At 46.3% G+C, this 24,264-nt stretch overlaps 1 protein-coding gene across 1 annotated transcript in view; it reads left to right on the top strand.

The window, feature by feature from the left end:
• The window catches only part of VAT1L (vesicle amine transport 1 like), a 144,557-nt gene that overhangs the window by 44,730 nt on the left and 75,563 nt on the right, over positions 1 to 24,264 (top strand). The window contains exons 4-5 of the mRNA XM_027119197.1: positions 17,712 to 17,854; positions 23,351 to 23,454. Of these exons, the coding sequence (XP_026974998.1) occupies positions 17,712 to 17,854; positions 23,351 to 23,454 (247 nt within the window). The remainder of the gene's footprint in view (positions 1 to 17,711; positions 17,855 to 23,350; positions 23,455 to 24,264) is intronic.

Raw genomic sequence — 24,264 nt, 5'->3', positions numbered from 1 at the left:
GCTCTACTTTATCAGTCTGTGGACCACAAGGTCTGGAATTCCTGCGTTGCCTCCCAGATCTTCTCTTTAGAACTATACTAAGCTGTTTGACCTTATAATTTATACTGGTAGGGTTGCCATATAAAATACAGGATGTAACCCTACCTACTGGCAATGTCTGGCATGGACATGTATACACTACCAAACGTAAAATGGATAGCTGGTGGGAAGCAGCCGCATAGCACAGGGAGATCAGCTCGGTGCTTTGTGACCACCTAGAGGGGTGGGATAGGGAAGGTGGGAGGGAGGGAGACGCAAGAGAGAAGAGATATGGGAACATATGTATATATATGACTGATTCACTTTGTTATAAAGCAGAAACTAACACACCATTGTAAAGCAATTATACTCCAATAAAGATGTAAAATAAATAAATAAATAAATAAAAAGAAATAATCAAGGAGACAGTCAAACAGGCGGCCAGTCCGTATTCAAACATTGAGCATCTATTGTCTGTCTAACAATGTGCTAGACACAAAATACTCAGTAGCAGATAAAACAGCTTTAGACCCTGCCGCCTGAAACTCACAGTCAAAGATCTACGCTCAAAGATGTTCACTGAAATATGGCATATAATAGTACAGCATTATAATTTCCTCTAAGATAGGGATTCGGTAAAAGGAATTATAGTATATCACACAACAGAATATTCCCCAGCCATTCGAAATAATGATGTTAAAGAATGTTTCACAACCCATGAACGTGTTCACAATGTAAGCTTAGAAAGAAAAAAAATAATCAGGGTACATAGTGGGTTATTTGGTGTGATTCCAACTCTGTGGACAACCAAATATTGATCTATACGTGTCAGAAAACTACTGGAACAAAAGGAGCCAAAGTATGTAGTGTCTTTATCTCTGAGGTATGGCACGATGGTTGACATGTTTATCATTTTCTGTATCTTCCCCGTTTCATTCTTTACAAGGGACACGAACATGTGTTGCTTTATAGTAATATATTTTTTAAAGAGCTCAGTAAAGATCAGAGTAGACCTTCCACTGCACAACGTGCAACTGCATTCTCTCATCTGTCGAGAGAGCTTACTAATGTGATCAGCTTGTGCTATGCTTCAGGAAGTAATAGCTTCGGTCTTTTCCAGAGCTTTTTGGGAATGAGGAAGCGGTTAGGAAACTCTGGGCCTGTGAGTGCTGTACTTGTATGAGCTCTTTCATTGACTGCAGCCTGTAAATATTTAGTGGCCAGAAGCCGTGGGTGCTGGAGAGGCGGCAGGGGGCCAAAAGCCAAACGTTCCCCTGCTCCCGTTGTCCCCCAGGCTTCCCTCGTGTAAACCTGCAGCCCTTGATGGTGCTGTCCTACTGCTGGACCAGTGACGCACCTGAGACCTTGGCAGTGAGCCACCCGTGTGTACAGTTGAATTTTGCTGCAGCTGAGGCTACATATCCTGTATCCATCAGAGTGTGGACACAAGAGAGCTCTGACATTCACCACAGCACGTGACACGACTTGCTGTGAGTGACAGGAGCAGCTTAAATTGAACCTGTTGCCTAAGGAAGATCTCCTATTTACTGGGCCATGAAAGAAATTTGTCTCATGCATACATGTGAAAAGAGCCTGGTCAGGCCACTTGAGTCAGCTGGTGAAACCAAGGAAACGGTGGAATGACCGTCACTGCCCTTACGGAGACTATGAGATATTGCTGTGCTGTGGTTGTGAATAGCCATGTCATCCTCCCTACCTTTTTAGCGTTATCTTGATCTTTTTGATCCATTCAAGTATACTACTCAAAATTCTGTTTTATGAAAGTAGGCTGCAAACACAGAAATATCTAGAACTGCTAGTGCTCAACTGGAGGGAGATGGTCCCACTTTGCCACACTGAAGAGGATTTTCACCCTACAGGCCATTGTCCACTGGACCATAGTTTCATCTGCCAAAAAGAAGGGTTAAACAGATTGAACATGGTCGGGCTGGAAAAAAGAAGACTCAGGGTGCGGGAGCAATCTTGGAACTCTCAACAGAGTAGTAAGAAGGAGTGTGAGACACACAAGTCTATTGCTTAGTGTGTCATACCTCCTAGGAGCAAACTCTACAGGGGGACCACCCAGAACAATACAAATAAACCCTTCAGAGCCATCACAGTTGCCCCCAGATAGAACGGGCTAACTTGGGAGGTAATGAACCTCTGTCTCCATTTCATGAGTTTTCATCCTGGAAATATACAGGAGGGAGCTGGGTTAGGCTTCCTACACCAGGTAGGAGGATGGAGCGAATGATTCAGGAAGATTTTTAGCTCTTAAAGTCTCCAAAGCTCCTCAGGTTGCTGCCTTCTTGTCCCAATGTGTCGCTGCCTGGTCGGAGATGCTGCAGAAATAGGAGACGAAGTCCTTAACTACCATACTAGCTGGTGCCAGACAGGATGCCCAGCCCCTTACAGGGTCACAGCCTTCACTCCTCACACCTGCCTTGAGGAGGACACCACTACCACACATGCATGAGAGATTCGGGTTCTGAGCACTCACGGGACTTGCGCAATTCCAGATGGCTAGTGAGTGTGGTCAGGGGTACTCCCCAGGTGGTCTGTGTCCAGAGTCAGTGCATGGCACTGATTTATGTCATGGCACATACATTTTCACTGAATAGAACAATACATAAACATGTAAAATTTATGGGACAGGAAAAGGATACCACAAAAGGAACAGGGTATTCCCTTACTGAGAAGTGTCAAAGGAGGAAAAAAATGCGAAGAGATTTTCATTCATTCATTCATCCATTACCACATTTTAAGAACACTTTCTGCACGCCTGTTGCTGTGCCGGGGGCTCCAGATAAAGAGGTGATTCAAGGCATGGTGTTGGAGCTGGTGGTGTCAGTGTCTAACCAAGGGAGATGGCTTGATAAATAATATTAAGAGTGAAATAACTGTACACTTGTTGCCTTTACAAAGAAAGTCAGTGACCTTTGAAACGCAGGACAAAGATTTGGGAAGTGAGCTGCTCTTTTTTTAAAGAGAGCAGGTCTGAGGATGGAGAGGTAGAAAAGGTCGAGCAGACGGGGCTAAACATCCCCGTGGGAATTCTTCTCTGGAGACGCCACACTTCTGCTCCCTACAGGACCGCATGTGAAGCATCCCATGCCACCCTCCAGCTGGGATGGGCTCTGCACCACAGCCTGGTTCAGAACCTCAGCCGAGGGATCTGAAATCACAGAAAGGGTCCAGATGTCTGATCCCTGAGAGCTGGCAGGGGGGGCAGGGATTTGAGGGTCTGAGTGTTTCGTAGCCAGGGCAGGGCATTTCCTGTGAAGTTGCCGATCATATCCGAGGGTGCTGAAACCAAGGTCAGGCTCTTGGTTCTGTCACGAGGCCTGATTAACGAGGCACCTGCAACAAACAGGGACGCGCAGCCGAAGGCGCGCAGCCAGACTGCTGAGCTGCGAGTCACCACCCCAAGCAGGGAAACCTGCTGCCTGCCAGGCACCGTTACACGTCGGCTTCACAGATCCCCGTGGTTATGGTGCAGACAGTGCAGTAGAAGGGCAAGGAAGTGAGCTTGTACTGCCTGAGCCCCTGCTCGGTGCTTGGCGCCATGCGGAGCTTTCTCTCTCCGTGTCTGTTTAGCACATATAGGTAGGTATTATCATCCCAACGTTAGAGATCAGGCTGCCAGTTGAGAATAACTGGGCTATAGCCCCCCAGGTGGTGAGTGGTAGATCAAGGGTCAAAATCCAAGTCTCACGGATGCCTGTCCGTTTGCCCTCCTCTCCCAGCCACCCTATTTGTTCCTTTCCGTGACTTGATATTAGGGTGGCCACACAGTAATAGGTGTGGGCGCTCAGTCTGCCCAGGGCACTTCTACTTTATGCGTGTTGAGTGAGCAAAGTTAATAATAGCATCCCACCCCCCGCTCTCAAAGCGTATCCCAATTTAGATGGTAAATTATACGCTCAGCCTACCTAACAAGTTTTTGGTTGAAATAGACGCATTTATCAAAACCACAGCTCCAAACTGTGAGTACAAGTTGTAATTTGGCTGGAAACGTGCATCCGGCATCCCACTGTGCAAAAGTAATCATCCAGGAAACATATCCAGGTTCACCGCATGGAAGGCAGCCAGCCTGGAAGTGGCTCTGACCCACCACGATTTACAGTCCTGGGAAGGGGCCTTTGCCACCTGGTAACCTGGACTGGCTCCCTGGCCAAGATTCCAGCCACGTGGTTCCTGGAGTCCAGTTCTTAGGCAGTGTGGGAGGCTCTGGGCTCTGGCTTGTCCTGTGGCCACCCGTGGTCTCTGTTGGAAAATAGTCCCGATGAAAGACACAGACTGAGTATGATTCCCACGAGGGCTGGTTAGCAGAGTTACCATGTGCAGTTGGGCGGGCTGTACACTGCACAAAAGCACTCAACCCCTGGGGCAAACGCGAGGGATGCTGTTTTGTATTCCTTTCTGAGACGGTCAGTCAGATGCGGCCACAGGAGGGGACAGAGGAAGGCTCAGGAAAACGAAGGGTATTATACTCTGCAGCCCTAGAGGCAGGAGGCACACCATGTAGGGCCACCTGGGAAGGAAGCCAGGGCGCTCAGCAGGCACAAGACAGGAGCTGGGGGCGGTACTTAGGCTCTGACCTTTATTGGGGTTTCTGTGGGAAAGGCAAGGCAGGGCAGGGTGGACAGACAGCTGAGGATTGGCGATTCTGAATAATTTCAGTGGTGGTTGGGCTATAGGGACCGTCTCTACATGCCTGGTACCCGGCCCTGGGAGGGATAAGGCAGAAGGGTGTTGCCTCCAGGAGTGAACGGACCAGATGGAGGAGGGAGGGCTCTGGATTACTTAGTTTGTGCGTCACAGATTGCCAGTCGCTCCCGGGGGAGCCCTTTGTTACTGAATTGGTGAGCCCAGGGAGGGACTGTCTCTCCCCAGCCAGAAAGGTTCTTAAGATGTCAAAACATCATATGATACAGAGAAAACTTAAAATATTTACAATACACATGCCCACACTCTGGTTGCCAAGACTCACAGCTGTGCCTGCCGGGAGGTAGGGGAGAGGGGAGTGGTGACCCTGAATTGAACCCTTCTACCTCGGCTCCCTGCCCTGCAGTTGACAATCATTAAGTCCCAGAGCACCTGGGGAAAAGCTGCTTGACCTGGAACCAGGAGGCGGAAGTTCGTAACACAGCATGCACGTTCTTGAGGGTAAGAATTGCAGAAGGGCCCTAAAATTTACTGGGCTTCTGCTCTCTGCCTGGCACTGGACTGAGTACTGTAGTCTGGCTGCATGTGAACTTCAACACTTTGGCGTCCTTAGCCCTTTCTCCATTTTATAAATGAGACCACTGAGACGCAGAGAGGTGAAATATCTTTCCAAAGTCACACAGCCCATCCGTGGGGTAGCGAGGTTTCCAATTCAGGTTTGCCCGACTCAAAAGATGCTCAACATTACTGACCATCAGGGAAATTCAAATCAAAACCGCAATGAGATAAGACCTCACACCTGTTGGATGGTTATTATCAAAAAGACAAAAGATAACGAGTGTCGGCAAGAAGGTGGAGAGGGGCTTCCCTGGTGGTGCAGTGGTTAAGAATCCGCCTGCCAGTGCAAGCGACACAGGTTCGATCCCTGGTCTAGGAAGATCCCACATGCCGCGGAGCAACTAAGCCCGTGCACCACAGCTACTAAGCCTGGGCTCTAGAGCCTGCAAGCCACAACCACTGAGCCCGTGTGCCACAACTACTGAAGCCCACATGCCTAGAGCCCGTGCTCCACAACAAGAGTAGCCACCACGATGAGAAGCCCGTGCACCGCAATGAAGAGTAGCCCCTGCTTGCTGCAACCAGAGAAAGCCCACGCGTAGCAACGAAGACCCAATGCAGCCAAAAGGTAAATAAATTAAAATTTTTTAAAAAAGGAAGGTGGAGAAAAGGGAATCCTTGTACACTGTTGGTGGGAATGTAAATTGTTGTAGCCGCGGTGGAAAACAGTATGGAGTTTCCTCAAAAAATTAAAAATTTCACTACCATATGATCTAGCAATCGCACTTCTGGGTATACATAAATGAACTGAAATCAAGATCTTGAGGAGATATCTGTACCCCTATGCTCATTGCAGCATTACTTACAATAGCCAAGACATCGAAACAACCTAAATGTCCATTGACAGGTGAATGGCTGAACAGAATGTGGTATAGGTGATGAAATATTCTGCCTTAAAAAAAAAGAAGGAAATCCTGCCCTTTGCTACAACACGGATGAACTTGGAGGACAGTACACTAAGTAAAATAAGCCAGACACAGAAGAACAAACACTGCCTGATCTCGCTTCTATCAGGAATCTAAAATAGTCAAACTCAATAGAAGCAGGGAGTAGGATGGTGGTTACAAGGGGCTGGGGGCAGGGTGGAGAATGGGGGAGGTGCTAGTCAAAGGGGCAGAGTTTAGTTATACAGGATGATTAAGTCTTCCAGATCCACTGTACAGCACAGTGCCCAGAGCTAACAATACTTACAAACTTATGAAGAGGGAAGATTTACGTCAAATTTCATCACCAAAAAATAAAAAAAAAATAGAGGGAAGGAAGAACTTTAGAGGTGATGGTTGAGTTTATGGTGATGTGTTCATGGGTGTGTACTTAGCTTAAAATTCATCAAGATGTATTCATTGAGTACGTACAGCCTTCTTCTGTACCAGTCACACCTCGATTTTTACAAAAAGTCCATGTTCTCCTCTCCCTGTATGTTGAGCTGTCTTGTGTGGGACCCCCAGAGATGCTGTGCTCTGTTCATATGAACAGGCCCTTCCTGTTCGTATGAGCAACTCAAGGTGTGAGGGGCTGAAACGGTGGAAGGAGGGTAAGGACTCAGTTTCTCTACTCCTGTCTGTCCGAGGCTCTGCTGGGGCCAGGCTGCTTTGGTCTTCTGAACGAGGGGCCCCCTACAGGCTATTTCCTGAGACCCCACCTGAGCTGCTCTCCCGCCCCTGTCTTGGAGCTGCCTCTCCAACAAAAATGCACCACGTTGTTTGACCCTCAAACATTCCATGAAGTGAAACCAGACTGTCTACCCTCTTGGCCAGAGCAGAAGGCTGAGCTGTCACCGGTCCATCACCCCAGGAGGCCCCAGTGCTCACGGGACCATGTCCTAGGAGAAACTTTGGGAATGCGAAAGTCACCTCCCTCCTACCCTCTGTCCCAAAGCTGCCTGTCGTGCTCGGTGATGACCTGTCCTTATGAAACCCAGCTGTGCTGAGACCAAGTGTTTTAGGCACCAAGTGGGGAGCTGGGCTCATGATGGGCCGTGGGACTCATTCTGACCAAATCCCTTCATGAACATGTCCCTCTGTCCCCCCAGGTGGCCAGATTCTTGGAAGCAGGACTCTGCCAATAGGTTGCATGGGTGGGAGGGGCAAAAGCAGGGCAGACGCCCACCCCAGCCCAGCTTGGGAGCGCCTGCAAACTGCCTTAGGAGGACCCAGTGCCACCATCTAACTGTAATTAGTCTCTGGGGGCTCTTTGAGAAATATATTTCTATGCCCAAACCTGATTCATCCCAACATTCTTTCTATATTCTTCCCTTAGTTATTACCCACATCTGACCCTTCTCCCCGCTCCATGTCTATAGTGGAAGGGAAAAACAAGAAAATACTTACTCTTGGTGAGCACATACATTTCCCGCCCCCTCCCCATTCATTGATGTAACGTTGTAACTGCCCAAGGAATGTGGGGCAGACCTTGTCTGCATCCAAGCAAGGGATAAAGCAAAGAAGCTGCTGGACCTTCCTTCCAAGCCTCCCCTTCTAGAAAGGGCACATATACCCAGTCCCAGCCCTCAGTCGCCCTCTGACACTGTGAGTCCTCTTTGACTACCTGGCTCTTTGCTCATCAAACTTCTGTCATTTCTGCTACTTCATCCATTCAACACGTAGCTACTGAGACCTACGTAGGGGGACTCACTGCTGTGGATAAAGGCAAATAAGATGTGGTCCTCCCCTTAAGGAGCTGACAGGCTAGTGGGAGACACAAAAGAAAGAGATTTTTAAAAAGGAGGAGAGAGAGATGGAGAAGGAGGAAGAGGAGGGAAGAGGAGAGAGGAGAGAAGAAGAACCACAGCACGGTGTGAAAGATGGTTGAGAAATGATATGTGTGAGTTTTAGGGCAAAGCAGGAGATATTAACTCCTCTGAGGATATCCAGGAAAGCTTCCTGGAAGAGGTGGCCTTGGAAGCCTGCTTACTGAGCACCTGCTCTGAGTCTCTGGTGAATCACATCACATGTGTTACCTCCTTTGACCCACATTTGACCTTGTGGAGTAGATGTTACCATCCCTGACTTAGAGAAGAAGAATCTGCCACTCAGCCAGCTTACGTGGCAGTAAGTGGTCTGGCATCTGAGAGCTGTAGCTTGCTCTACAACCTCGGATGGGTCTCATTTCTATTTAATTGTTTTGATGTCAGAACAGAGAACTTGGGCTTAGTGACAAGGAGACTCGGGTTTAAATCCCATCAGTTCCCACTGCTAGTACTTAGCTTTTCTGAGCCTCGGTTTCCAATGACCAGCAGGATAACCTTGATCTTTCTGAGCCTTCATTTCTGAGCCTGTCTTCATGATGGGAGTATGATGTTGGCAGAATAAAATGAGATATATGTAAGGTGTCTGGCACAGTGCTTGACGAAGAGCAACTGGCCAGTAAGAGATGGTTCCCCTTCCGTCTCTTCTCTTAGTCTCCAGACCCTCTACTGTTCTGTAGCTTGAGGCAGTGGTTAAGATTGTGGACCCTAGAGCCAGGGGATGTTGTTTCAAATCTAGTTTCTGTTGTTGCTGTATGACTTTGGGCGGTTACATAACTTCTCTGTGCCTCAGTTCATTCTTCTGGAAAACAAGGATGAAAGAGTACCCTCTTCATGGAGGTCGGGATGCAGATCGAATGAGCTGGTATTTGCAGAGCGTGGAGAACCCTGCCCAGCACACAGGAAGTTCTGTGCAGATGACATTGGATAAATAAATCTATACTCTTCACCACCTAGCCCTACCGCTTCTCACCTGAGAGCCTCTGCAGTGAGCTTGGTGCAGCCTGAGCAGAGGAAAAGTTTAAATATTCACCTTGCAGACAACTGGTGGGCAGAGCTGAGAATGGCTGGGAAACCTGGGTGTTCCGCAGCCTCGCCGAGGCCCTGGGAGCAGGGAGGCTGAACGTCTCCAGGCATCCAGAGCTTCCGATCCTGCTATCAAGGGTGGGGGATTATTTTCTCTTCCTGCATCTCTGATTCACAGAAGACTGTTAGTCATACCCTCACCTACGGGATCCCACGTACTAAACCCATAGGCTCTGATGTCAACCTCGACTCAGAAAGGAGGAAGTGGATTATGGTCAAGGCCATAACTGACCAAATTAGAAGAAGGAAATTTTTAGAGCGCTGGCTCTCAGCAGAGGCTGCACGTTAGAATTACCCAGGGAGCTTATAAAATATATACTAATAACCAGACCCCACCCTGGTTTGAAATAAAACATGTGATATTAAGAGAGGCTGAGCATCCCAGGGGCCTCAGCCTCTGCATCGCGGGGAGTGGAGTGGCGCCATGAAGGATGAACTACATCAGTGGTTTCTCAGCTTGAGCTGCATCAGGGTCTGCTGGAAGGCTTGAACTCCGAGTACCGGGCTCCACCCCCAGAGGTTCTGATTCTTCAGGTCTGGGGTGGGGCCTGAGAACCTGCATGTCTAACAGGTCTCCAGAGGAGGTGACGCTGCTGGTGCTGGCAGCTCATATGGAGAAGCACTGAGCTGTATAATAGATAAAATCAATCAACGGAAGATATTATCTGCCAAGGCTTCCCAAAAAATGTGTCTACGGCTTTTTTGGATTAAAAAAAAAAAAAATCCACACTGACACCTTGAGCAATTGAAGAATGCCAGTCTCAATCAATCTTCACTTTTTTCCTCCTTCTCTCTCTCCTCCCTCAGTCACCGTCCCCTGAAGCTTCTCACTGTTGAGAGTCTCAGCACATGCATGTTACAGAGTGTCATGCGTGGTTCAAGAGTTTTGCAGCGACAAACGAGATAGAGAAAAAGAGGCGCTGACTGCTTCTGAGAGTGTACTAGAGGAAAACATGGAATGTTCTCTGATGCCTTTGGTGGCGGGTCACGTGGATCGGCCCACACAGTGGGATGTGAACTTCCCCCTCTTACAACAATTGAGTCAACTGAATTGTTGAGCAGGCAAATGACAGCACTGATCTGGGGAAAAAGAAAAATTTCTAAACCTGTGTCTGAATCCCAGCGTGGGAGTTTGTATTGTCATAAGAAAGGCATACGGAGGGCTCAGGTAGCCTGTACTAGATTTTGTGATAACATTCATTTAGCTCTCCTAGTCCAAGGGCCTCTCTACCTTGATGAAGATGAAAAAGTAAACTGACAGTTCTTTGGAGGAAAACAACCTGACCTCACCATTTCCTCCAGGCGTCTTCTCTAGATATCCCCAAGCTCCTTCTCTTACATTCTTTGACTGCTAGAATAGTTTGTGGTTTCTAGGAGCTGTTTAAATGTGAAAACAGCTCTTGGGAGAGGTAAACCTAATTTTTTTTTATAAGTGATTTCGGAAATGGTCAAGTTCTCAATCGAAAATTCCATTTTTCACTAAATGTAGGGAAATGTGTAAACTCTCATTCTCTTTGGGAGGCTTTTCAAATAGATTTTCTTTAGACCAGCTAAGAACCAGCCCATGTGACCTAGAAATCGTGGAACTGGAGCGACCACGGGGATCATCAAGTTCAAGTTCCCATTTCATCTAGTCTCTCTCCCCAGCGCATCGTCCACATGCCCTTGAGTGCATGCCCCTTATTTTCTGCATATTTGCAAGACTGCAGCGCACCAATGGGGTCTTATCCCAGTGGTTCAGTGGTTGGAATTGGCATTCTCACCCTATTGGTTTAGGTGTATGACTGTACTTTTAATAGTATATTTATTTTCTAAATATCTGTTGCCTCTAGGGGAATGCAAGCTCCAAAATGATAGGGACTGTCTATAACTTGTTCACCTTTATCTTTCCAGGACCTCTCATAGTGTCTAATCTATTTGCGGCAGTCATGAAATAGCCCTATAATGATGGAATGAATGACAATGAAGTGACAGAGAGACTGAGATGATAAGGATGACTAGGAATCAACCAGAAGACAAGGGAGAGGGCTGCAGGCTGTGAAACCTGCATGTGTGCCAATGTCCTGTGGTGAGAGGGGGTGGCATTTAGGAAGGACTAAGCATTTTTCCATATGCTCAGTCCTTCCAAAGCTAGAGTTCTGGTATATGATGACAAACAAGGCTGAGGAGGTAGAGAATATCTGTATCATAGAGGTCCTTTTTTTTTTTTAATATTTATTTATTTATTTGGCTGCTCTGGGTCTTAGATGCGGCACGTGGGATCTTAGTTGTGGCATACATGCAGGATCTAGTTCCCTGACCAGGGATGGAATTGGGACCAGGCCCCTGCATTGGGAACACGGAGTCCCAACCGCTGGACCACCAGGGAAGTCCCACAGAGGCCCTTTTAAGCCATCCTTTCTTTGTCTCCTGTTTCCTTGAGTCTCTGATGCTGAAGCCTGAATCTCGGTGCCCTGATAGGAGCATCTATCCTGAATTCCCACTTAGTGGGTAACCAGAATTTCAACCAGTCTCAGTCCTAATTCCAGAGCAGTCGTGTTATAAACTGCCAGTTAATGAGTACTGAGTATGTACCAGACAGTGCACTAAGTCTCTTATATAAATGTATCTGCTCCTCTAATTGTTTGTCTACTGTGCCCAGGTTTTCTGGAATAGGATCTTGCTTTGAACTGCCAGTCTACTGATAAGAGTCCAATTTCAGGGACCCCCAAACAACTCCCTTCTAACTATTGGCCCTGCATTTCCTACTGTCTGTGCTCTGCTTGAGGGGACCCCAGGCCCTGGAATTGGGGCTGAGTTGGTTGAAATTTGTTCACCCATCTAAACTGAGACAAAGCCATCTGGGGTGGATCGATGAAGCCTTCCATGTTGATGTCAAGGACCCATGGTTTTCTCTAAGATTTCCATGTCAGCAACTTGAGTGCTTAGTGGGATGGACAAAAAGACTAATAGCAGAGTGGCCGTGGAGTCAGGGACAGCTGGTCTGACCCCAGGTTTATCACTTACAAGGTACATAACCTTGGACAGGTTCCTTTCCCTCTCTGAATCCCCATTTTCAGGTATAAAAGGGAAACAAAAAAAATGTATTCCAAAAGTGGTCTAAGGGTGTAAGGAAGCACTTTCACCCAGTACCTGGCACATGGTGAGAGGCAGGAACCACAGATGCTGTTACTGCCGCACTGTTAGATGCAGGGAAGGGAGGGAGAGCCTTGCTGCCGAGCTCTTACATTCTACAGAGGGAAGGGAAAATCAGTTAAAAACAAGTAGGGCTTCCCTGGTGGCGCAGTGGTTGAGAGTCTGCCTGCTGATGTAGGGGACACTGGTTCGTTCCCCGGTCCAGGAAGGTCCCACATGCCGCGGAGCGGCTGGGCCCGTCAGCCATGGCCGCTGAGCCTGCGTGTCTGGAGCCTGTGCTCCGCAACGGGAGAGACCACAACAGTGAGAGGCCCGCGTACCACAAAAAACAAACAAACAAAAAACAAATACATGCAAATCTCCATTTACTGCTGTTGCTGGGAGACTGGATTGTCTTGTTCATTTTATGTTCTGGGTCTGCAGGTAAATTGCAGAATCCTTTTTATTGAAAATTCACTCCTTCTTCCAAGTCTTTACTGAGTCCATGCTATTTGCTAGGCACGTGGGAGAAATGAGGCTAACTTAGATGCTGATCTTACATTCACCTTGGGACGTGGAGAACGGAGGGTACAGATTTTCTATAAATGTGAGGGCTGGCACTTCTCTGCTTAAATACAGAATGCTGAGCGTTATTCACTTTAGAAATCACTGAGGATCTTGCAAGGGCCTCTCACTGCCTGAGTGAATTATTTAAGAACTAAAAGAGCGGGTAGGGATGCTGTAGATAGATATGTGCTGAACTGGTGTTTACTACCCATCATTATTTATATAATAATACGAATTATGATAGAATTTTACATATACTACTTGTATATTATGCTAGTTATATGTGCATGTATATTACATATGCACATATAATAATAATGATTTATTATTATACTAATTATATAGTGCGAATGGAATACTATATGCTAGGTATTATTATATATGCATATATAATACTAATTGTACATATACACATATAATGCATATCATAGGTTACTCTAATTATATATACATAATTGTTCTAACTATATATACAGTTGTCCCTCGGTACCCACAGGGTGGTAGTGCCCAAGACCACCCCCTTCCCCCCACAGATACCAAAATCCAAGGACGCTCAAGTCCTTGGTGTAGTATTTACATACAACCTATGCACATCCTCCCGTATACTTTAAATCATCTCAAGATCACTTATAATACCTAATACAATGTAAATTCCACATAAATAGTTGCCAGCATGTGGCAAATTAAAGTTTTGCTTTAGGGAACTTTCTGGAATTTTTTTTTTCCTACTTTCGAACCATGGTTGGTTGACTCCACGGATGCAGAATCCATGCATACGGAGGGCCAACTATAATTATAATATATACTACATTTATGTATTATATATCACATATAATGTTCATATATATTACATAATAATTTAAATATGTAAGTAACCCAGTTACTTATATCATTTCATTTTACTACCACATGTATCTTTCTCTTTAAAACGGAAATGGTAAAATTCTGCTTGGGCCAGAGACTAGATATGCTCATTAAACCTATGCTTTATTCCCACTCTGCAAAGCTAAAGAACGTAGAAATCTGCGAAATGACGAGGGGCTTCCCCATTACACCAAACCCCTCTCGTTTCTCACGCATCTGTTCAACAAGGTTTACCAAACATCTGCTCCGTGCCAGACTCTGCCCTCCGCGCTGGGGTCTGGAGCCACGTGCGGCACCGTCTCTGACCCCCTGGAGCTCACAGACGGGTCAGGGAGCAGCCCCCGCAGGCCGTGGTGGCCACTGTCCTGGAGGAAGGTCAATGGTGGCACAACAAGAGGCAAGAGACTCTGCCTGGGATGCTGGGAAAGATTTCTAGAAGACGATATGCCTCAGGGGGAGTGGCTGTGATCTGCAGAAGACACTGGAAGGCCAGGCCATGACAGGAAGGGGAAGGTGTGTGGGAAAACCAGCACTGCTGCAAAATAGCATGAGATGTTCTGGAGAGTAGGCAGTGGACATGCTTCCACTGCTGATATCGCCATAATAATGTGAAGAAAAAAGTAACAGGAGTCCCAGTAGCAATGATAGCAAGTGTTTATTAAACATTCACTATTCTAAGCCCGTGGATGCATAATGTCGTATAATCCCACAACAATCTTCGTGTTCATATAGTATTGTGTATAATGCATATTAAGACAAGTGATCAGAGGAGCTGATACTTTACTCAAGGTCACTCAGCTGGTGAGTACAGCACATCAAGGTCTACCACATCGTACCCTAATGACCTTGGCCCAGGTCCCTAACCTCCGTAAACCTCAGCTCCTTCCTCAGTAAAATAAGGTTGAAGGCTCATTCTGAGAACGCTATGGGACGAGGGTCATGACCAATGTCAGTGATGGCTCACGTCTGTGTGTTAGGGAGTGGATATTGGAAAAGTGGAGGGCAATCATGTTAGTGAGGTAGACTGGGTCAGATCCCAGAGGGCTGGCCTTGTGCCGTCAAGTAAAGGGTGTGCATTTCATTCTGAAGGCCATGACAGGCACTGGGAAGCTTTGAAACACATAATGAAATGCTCAGTGTTGTGTTTGAGAAAAATCACTCTGAAGTGCATGTGGAAACAGCCAGGCTGGTTAGAAAGGTGTTGTCGTAATCCAGGGGAGGAAGTGACAGTCCCAAGAGATGTTGAGTGGAAACAACAAAGGTGCTAATTGGATGTGGGAAGAGGGAGGAAGAGGGGTCCAGGATGACCCCCAGATTCCTGGCTTTAGCGATGAGTGAGTGGTGCAGTTCCATCCACCGAGGCAGCAAATGCAGTGAGAGGAGTGTTATGGGTTGAATTGTGTCCCCCCACCCTCATCCAATTCATAAGTTGAAATCCTAAACCCCAGCACCTCAAAATAGGCCCTTATTTGGAGGTAGGGTCTTCACAGAGGTCAAGTTAAATGAGGTCATGAGGGTGAGCGCTAATCCAATATAACTGGTGTCCTTACAAGAATGGGAAATGTGGACGCAGACTGGCATAGAGGAAAGACCAATGCAAAGAGACCTAGGGAGAACACCACCACCTACAAGCCAGGGAGGGATGCCTGGATCAGATCCCTCCCTCACAGCCATTAGAAGGAGCCAACCCTGCTGATACCTTGATTTCAGACCTCTAGCCTCCAGAACTGTGAAACAATAAAGTTCTGGTTTTTAAGCTGCCCAGTTTGCGGTACTTTGTTCTGGCAGCCCTAGCAAGCTAATATGAGGAGTAACTCACTTGGAGATAGCCATGAGTTACGTTTTGGATGAGTTGAATTTGATGTGTGGTTTCTGGAGAGCCAGGTGAAGACAGATGCCAAAATGGTACTTCAGTACACAAGTCTGAGACTCGGTGGGACTAGAGATAGAGATTAAGATGTATCAGGCATCTCTGCTGCTCCAGCATCTACAGCACAGTGTGATGAGGTAGCACATAGTAGGAATTTGAATTACATAATAATTTAAATATGTAAGTAACCCAGTTACTTATATCATTTAAGTAAGGAGTTGAAAAGTAGTTGAGTGGATAAACGTCAGGTTTGCTTAAGGACAGAGGAGGGGCCACATGGCTATGAGGACCAGTTCTAAGCTCCCACGCCAGAACTAACAAGGTTAGCTCAAGCCCTGTCGAATTTCTGAGGATCGTCATGGTGGTTGATGATATTTACACTCACTAGGAAGGAGAGTCCCTTTTTTTGTTCTTCAAAATCAGGGGATAAAAAATTTAACCAAATACCAAAGCTCTTCTTAGAACAGAGAACTATAGCCTGTCTGGAGTCTCAGGTTCACGCCCATGTTCTGAAATATTGACCTCCAAGTGAGTGTGTCAGTAATGTGTCTATTTTAGGCAGCAACTTAAAAGTCTGCTTAGCTTTAAATGCCAAAATAAGTAGACAGTACGCATGGCATAATAGAAAACAGCAGTAGCTGGAAGTCAGGAGACCTTGCTTTGAATCTCAGGTCTGCCTCTGAAGAATTGGGTTACCTTAACCTTTCAGAGTCCCCTCTCCCTGGTCTATAAAACAATAAGGAGGGGGTAATTGGATGATCTTGCAACTCTGACATTCTCTGATTCTCTCAATATTGCCTCTAATAGCAAATGTTGGGAAAAATCACGTTTCCACAAATTGACCTTCCAACCTGATTGAGTCTGCCAACATGAAGACACGTAAATAAAGTGAGAGGCTGTAATTCATATCACAGATGCCTCTGGTAGAATAATTTCCCTCCTTAATAATTTCTGCCTTCTTAAGATGGTAGATGGAACACTGCAGAGAGACAGTACCTGGTTTTAGGATGCATCTGAATTAGCAGCAAACTGGGTTTTACTGGAAGGTTTCTGAATGCACACGATCACAGTATTTTGTCCAATGACTTAAACTTCTAACGATATTGAAAAAGGATATGGGAAGATTAACCATTCCTAACTACATCTGTGATTTCTCTTGGACCATTCGAGGTTTAAACCTCACGCAATGGCATTTTCTTTGTACACCTGGACATCTCAGCCCTGGGTGTAATAAGCCAATAAGGGGTACAGATGATTAAGATTGACTACCTATTAAGTGTCGTGTTTTGTGCCAGGTGCTGGACCTATGTTACTTGTTGCCTCATTTAACGCCCCCTGTAGCAGATGCTGTCAGCCACACCATACCTCTTCTGCACTCAACGTGCTGAAGGTTGCTTACTTAGGGCTCCTGACTGGCTGTGGAAGCACGTTTGGCCTCTGAGGACAAAGACGTGCCTAAGAGTCACTGCTGCAGAAGCAACCCTCAACCGGTATCAGACAGAAATTTGGTGGATAAATACTCCAGCGTCCTCACCACTTGGTTTGGATAAGTCCGGGCGTATTCCACACTTGCTCATGGAGTTCCTCAGAGGGACTGAGCTCCAGTTAGCGTGGCGGATACTGACTTGATAAACACACCCTTTATTGGCTGCCTTCTACCCTGGTATTTCCTATTCCAGATAAAGGACTTACTCTCAAATCCTTGCCTCAGAATCTGCTTCTGGGAAATCCAAACTAAGACATCCTCCAAGATCCTAGGGAGCAGGTAGTATTAGTGCTACTCTATAAATGGAGAGCCTGAGGGTCGATATGGTTAAGTAACAGTTGTTATGTCTTGGTACTGGGGTTTTGCTGGCTCACCTTCCTCTGCACCAGTGGTTCTCAACCAAGGGAAATTTCGTCCCCAGGGGACATTTTGAAATGTCTGGAGACATTGCTGGCTGTCACAACTGGGGGCTTGCTGCTGGTACCTAGTAGGTAGAGGCCAGGGATGCTGCTAAACATCTCACAATGCACAGTTCAAGCCCCCCGCAACAAAGGCTAATCCAGCCCAAAAAGGTCAGCAGCGGCAAGGCTGAGAAATCCTGCTCTCCACCCAGTGGGACTAGCTGCTGGATGGTAGCTCTCTTGTGTGACTTGTCCGTTGTATTTCACTCCCAGGGCCAAGCTGTGGCTCAGCTGTGCTCCACTGTCCCCAACGTGACTGTCTTTGGAACAGCTTCTACTTTCAAGCATGAAGCCATCAAAGACTCCGTGACTCATCTCTTTGACAGAAACGCAGACTACGTGCAGGAAGTGAAAAGGTAAGATGTTTGCTATAAAGAGCACCAGGATGGTCCCTGCACTTCTCTCTTAAGGAACAGGAGCGTTCATTTAGAGGAGGGCTGATAACAATCATAACTGTAAACATATATATTACTAGTCCTGTGCTACTTCACATGTATTCACTCATCTAATCCTCTCAACAAGCTTATTATTATCCCCATTTTGGAGACGATAAACCTGAGGAACAGAGCAGTCAAGTTACAAAGCTAAATTGTGAGAGCTCCTATAACACTACCGTAACACAGAGAAGTTTACTTCTCATTCATTCATGTAACAGCCCCAGGGAGTGTGGACTCCAACCTGGGTGTGACTGAGAGCCACCAAAGGACCAAGGTGGTGACATGATCAGATTTGGGTTTGGAAGAGTCACTGGTGCGTCATAGAGAATGAATGGGAGGGGCCATCCATCTGCTGGCTGTTGTGGTCTCCCCAGGGGAGACGTTGCTTTATAACATGATCCATGTTCCACCTATGATCCTTACGGCCCTGTGCATGTCAACACAGGAAATCAGATGGAACACCCAGCTGCCGCCATGCTTTCAGGTGATGTGTGTGTCTCACCCCTGCTGATTCCCAGGCTCTGCTCCACTCACAGCTCCTGGGGGGATTCAGAGATGTCCCAGAGCCACTGGTTCTGTATTTTCATTCTCCAGCACAAAATCAGAAGGTACAAAGGAATTAAGTTGTCCGGCTAGCACAGCATCATAACAAAGAAACAATTTCCTCCAAATCACTGATTAAGATGAAAAATTGAAGGGTTGGAGGATGGGAGATCTGGTTGTTTGAAGTGATAGATTTAGACCGGATTAGGTGAAACTTGGGAAGTTTTTCGGAAAGGAGAGTCTTCTGACAGTCTGAATTCTCAAATTTAAAAAAAAATGTTGAGTGTCAAGATTTGCGTGTCATTTAAGGTTGCCCCAGTATTTCCCATGTGATGTGAAAAGAAAGCTTTAAAGCTAGATATTGGAAATTTACCACCCGTTTCTCAGATGTCCAGAGATTGCAGGCATTTTTTTTTTAAGTATAGTTGATTTACAATAGTGTGTTAGTTTCAGGTGTATGTATGTTATACATACATATATATATACATATATATTTCAGATTATTTTCCATTATAAGTTATTACAAGATATTGAATAGAGTTCCCTGTGCTATACAGTAAATCCTTGTTGCTTATCTATTTTATGTACAGTAGTTTGTAAAGACTTCCAGAATATATCTTTGCCTACTTTTATAAACTTCCTTCCTTTAACTTGCATCTTTCAAGCTGTGGTCTGGAAAATGAACTACCACTTTCCCTTCAGCCACCTTTCCTTTCACCCTCTTAAGAGATATTTCTTCAAGCATCCTTTCCTCTGTTCCTGCACTGACCTGCTTAATAAATACTGAGTACCTAGCAGGTACTCTGCTAGGGCAGGAGATCCAGCAGAAACCACCTTGAGGATCACTGTCTGCATGGAGCCTGGAGCCTCGTTGGGAAGAAGGGACAAGAGATATTTTAAAAATTCATTGATTGCTACTTCTGATATGTGCTTTGGTGGAGAAATGCAAGGTGCTAGTGAAATAAACATAGGCAAGTGGGGAAATCAGACATGTCGTCCATCAGCAAGTGAGATTTGGGCTGAGAACTGAGGGCTGAGAATTTGGCCAAAGGAAGAGCATTTCTGACCAAGGAGAATGGCATGTGCTAAGGCCCAGGGTCAGGAAAGACTTGGTCAATTCAAGAATGTGAAAGGAGACTAGTGCAGCTGGAGGCTGTGGTCAGAGGATGTGTGCGGTAGTGGAGAGGAGGGTCGGGAGGTGGCGGCTCTTCTGAAGAAAGGACAGAGGCCATAAGCAGGGAGCCTCTGCTGTCCCCATGTCCCAGGTAGCTCCACCATCCCCCATCCCCTCAGTGTCCTTGACCTGCTGCCTTTAGCTCCAGATTCAGTGACTTCTTCTGATGTCGGAAGAGCAGAAGCATCTGAGACCCACCTGCCCACCACCTTCCTGCACACGTGACCTCCAACAGTTCCTTCCTTACATTTTTAAGTAGAGATTCTGGGATTAGCCTAAAAATGACTGGGAAGCTGCAAATACGTTTGTACTCTCTGTCCCACGAATCCTACGCTCAGGATATAATCCGAAAGAAAATAAAAGTCACGGGTCCACCCTGCTTGCTGCAGACCCAAGCACTGCTCCTGCTTCATTGTTAGGTGCTCAGGACATGACGACAGGGTGAATTACAGCATTGTCTGTAAAAGCGAAAATTCAGAACCAGCCCCCACTATCAACAGAAGGGAAACGGTTTGGTAGATTACACTACACCCACACACTTGAGTATTATGCAGCCCCTTAAAAAATGGTAATTATGGAGACTCTGTCAGAAAATGAAAAAAATACCTGTGGTAGCATATTGAGTGGAAAAAAAGCAGAATGCCAAATTCCAGCTACACTGTGATCACAGCTTTGTATAAATTCTTGGCGCGTGAGGGCATAAAATGAAGGGGGAAAAAAATCCACCCACTGAGATGCAATAGGAGTGGAATGCTGAGTGATTTGTCTTCCTTTTCTGATCATGGATATTGTTTGTTACACTGTGTAACACACTGTGTAACACAACACACTGTGTTGTGTGTAATCAACTAGAAAAAATAATAACATAAAATTTCTTGGGATGAAAATTCTTTTATCAACCAGTCACTCAGTAAGCTTCTTTTGAATATGTTTGCATCCTAGAGCCAGGCATTATAAAGGGAATAGGGGAAAAAAAATATATAATACAGACATAACCTTTATGTCACTTCCCCCTTCTCTGTTCCGGAGGAGAGAGAAGAGGATGTTTGAAACCAAGTGGAAGAGTTAGAAGCCTTCAATTGTGTGCATCTGACTGTAAGGGCTTTAAAAATAAAGAGGGGGGCTTCCCTGGTGGTGCAGTGGCTGAGAGTCTGCCTGCCAATACAGGGGACACGGGTTCGTGCCACCGTCTGGGAGGATCCCACATGCCGCGGAGCGGCTGGGCCCGTGAGCCATGGCCGCTGAGCCTGTGCGTCTGGAGCCTGCACGTCCGGAGCCTGTGCTCCGCAACGGGAGAGGCCACAACAGTGAGAGGCCCATGTACCGCAAAAAAATAAAAATAAAATAAAAAAAAATAAATAAAATAAAAATAAAGAGGGAAGAAAGACCAGAGAGCACGCCAAGGTGGACAGCCCCAAGGAGGTGCTTGAAGAGTGGGAACTCTTTTAGTCAGTACAGAGAGGTAGGGAGCGAGTCCCAGGCAAGGCGAGGGGGGCACCAGGCTTTGTCTGTCTCCTCCCACTCTGCTGAGCATTTCAGTGAGATCATTGTAGGTGCATCCTGAAAGATGAAAATTCCTTATCTTATATAAAGAAACTGAGACCTAGTGGAAATTAACAAGAGTCTAGCCACCAGGAGAGAACAGAGAGAAAGCGATCAAGAAAGGATTCCTAGAAGTGGTACTACGTGCACGTGGGAACCGTCAATAGTAAACTTTTACTAAGCAGCCTACTGTGCGCCAGGCACAGTGCTGGGCACTCTGACATCACCTCATCCCTCTGTCATGAGCTTGGAGGTGATGGTTAAAGCTAAGGCAGAGATGAGTTCTCAGAGAAAGGGAAGTCTGAACGAGAAGAATTGTGTGGAGTGCCAAGGACCCAACTGGAAATGAAAGTTACAGTAAAGGGGAATTAATTTCTCGACAAAGTTGAAGGGCTGCTTACCCAGTAATGGCTCTATTGCAACTACCACCACTCAACAGAAATTCTCCACTGATCCGAGTGGACGGGAAGCAAAGAGGCAGTATTCTCAATAAAGGAGCGAGGGGTTGGGGACCAAGGAAGGACAGATAGGAAAGTCTCGGATCAGCAATCCCAAAATATCTTGATGCTGAATTTGGCCCAGAGAATCTCTGAGCTGCGGCTATTTCTGTTTGCTGTTTAAGTCTCCAGAGATTTATGACAGAGGGAGAAAGCAGAATAGGAGCTGTTGCCTTTAACCCTCTGCCCTTACCCTCTCTGCTTTTATGTAATTAAGACTACACAAATGCAGGCAAGGCAGACACTCCCAGAAATTGGGGAGCGGGGGTGAGCTAAGAAATGAGGATGTCCTCTGTGCCTCTGATGGGCTACCTGCTCTGCTTGTGATATTCATGATTATTCCATTAAAAGATGCTGCTAAGGGGCTTCCCTGGTGGCGCAGTGGTTGAGAGTCCGCCTGCCGATGCAGGGTATACGGGTGAGCAATGTGCTAAGACAAGGTAACCCTGCAAAGGCACAAGTCTGAGGAAGGGCCATTCTTGTCTGAGCAGAGCACGGCCCAGCCAGAGCTGGGAACTCTGTAGGCAGGAATATATTGCCTACAACCCCCAGAGCCTTCAGGTTCTACTGCCCCTCCTGCATAATCTCTTTTAACCCAAGAAGCCCAGTAGATGTTTGTTAAGTGCATGAGCGAGTGAATTAATAAATGTATAAATAAATGAATGGAAGAAGGGGTCTTCTTCCTAATAGAGTACAAATGTGGATTCCCTGTGGAGCCCTCCATCACTGTAGGATTTATTTAACCCTTTTCCTCTAGGAGCATGTTTATAGGTTGAACCTGGAGATTGGACAATAGAAGTTTGCAAGTTAAATTAACGTGCCTTTATAGCTTCACTGAGAAGGGAGGTGGAGAGGGAAGAAAGCCAATCCTTGGTAGACCGGAAGCCCCATGAAGACAGGGAGCTTGCTGGTTTTCACTATTCAGCACCGTGGACAGAGCCTGGCACGCACCTCAATTTCCACAAATATGAGTTGTTGATTGACTTACAGAGCAACTATTATGTGGCTGGCAATGGGCCAAGCACCACATCTGCCACCTCACTTCATTCTTAGCACAAAGAAACATGCTAGCTCCACTTTATTTTATTTTTTTTAACTTTTAGAAAATATTTATTTAATTTATTTATTTTTATTATTTTTTGGTTGCTCCAGGTCTTAGTTGCAGCACATGCTGGATCTTCGTTGCAGCATGCGGGATCCTTAGTTGTGGCATGCAGACTTCTTAGTTGCTGCATGAGGACTTCTTAGTTGTCACAGGCATGTGGGATCTAGTTCCCTTACCAGGGATCGAACCCGGGCCCCCTGCATCGGGAGTGCGGAGCCTTACCTACTGGACCACCAGGGAAGTCCCGCTAGCTCCACTTTACAAAGGAGAAAGCTGAGGCTCAGAGAAGTTGAACAAGGCGATCAGACTGACTGTGATGTTCTCTGCTGGCACCACCAGCCAGGTTCTTAGCTGTCTGCGGCTTTGTGAAATTCTCACAGTTGGGCTCAGGAGGATACATCCACCTCCCGGGCTTCTGCCCTATTTATTTCTACTCCCAGAGCTCTCTCTGTTCCTGATTCTGGCAGTAAACAGTATGACAGAGGAAGGAAAAGGGGTTGACAGTTTGGTCTCTGACAGGTTACACTATTTTACTTTGTCTTCTCACCATTTAGAATCTCTGCTGAAGGAGTGGACATTGTTTTGGATTGCCTCTGTGGGGACAACACTGGAAAAGGTCTCAGCCTTCTCAAACCACTGGGAACCTACATTTTATATGGTGAGCGCTAAACAGAAGCAGGGGACATGGTCGGCGACAGGCAGCACCGCAACGCACGTGTGCTTACAAGGGGCTCTGAAAAATGAGATGTGTTGATATGCTGGCGTAATGAGATGGGGATGGTGTTAATATTTTCTATAGTATTGCTACTGTTCTCAATTATAAAAGTGCCTACTGCCCTATTATCCCATGAGCATTTCTCATTCTAAAAGAAATAAAGCAAGGCCAAGCCAAGGTAGTGACAAGATGGGACTCGACCCACAGAAGGTGGCACATGTGGAAAATACTAATAGCTTCAAAGGAAGTTACAAAAATGAAGCAATAAAACACCCATAAGAGGATGGAGAAGAGTAGCTAGGATGTGGTGGTTTTAAAAGGGAGGATCTTCACTATTGGAGATGAAGTTGCAAGGTGCAGAATCTCCTTCCTCTAAACTACTCCTGTATGTCCCAATCAAGACAGAAGCCCTGGATGGATAGAGCCCATGTCTGCCTCTAATTCACTTATATGCTCTTGGGTTTGGGAGGATTCATGAGAGACATCTGGGAGCGGGTTTTCTCCAGCAGAATGAGACCCCAGAGACTCCTCTCCCCCCTCTTCTTCTCTTTGTCATAGGCAGGTAAAACAATTTAAACATTAGTCTCTGCAAAGAAAAAAGCGTATGTGAAGCCAGATGTCACATCCCAAAGCCAAACGATCTTGGAGCTCTCCAATGCTTGAGATTTTTGGCACTCTGTCCCACGGAAGTAGAGTAGAAAATTGAGCCTTAGTTCTGCATAACTCAGAAAAAAATACTCATTTCCCTACTAT

The sequence above is a fragment of the Aethalodelphis obliquidens genome, unplaced genomic scaffold (genome assembly GCF_003676395.1).
Source record: "Aethalodelphis obliquidens isolate GAN/ISIS:26980383/991018 unplaced genomic scaffold, ASM367639v1 scaffold20, whole genome shotgun sequence".
In the NCBI taxonomy this organism is placed as follows: Eukaryota; Metazoa; Chordata; class Mammalia; order Artiodactyla; family Delphinidae; genus Aethalodelphis; species Aethalodelphis obliquidens.
This window is presented reverse-complemented; position numbering and strand designations above follow the sequence as displayed.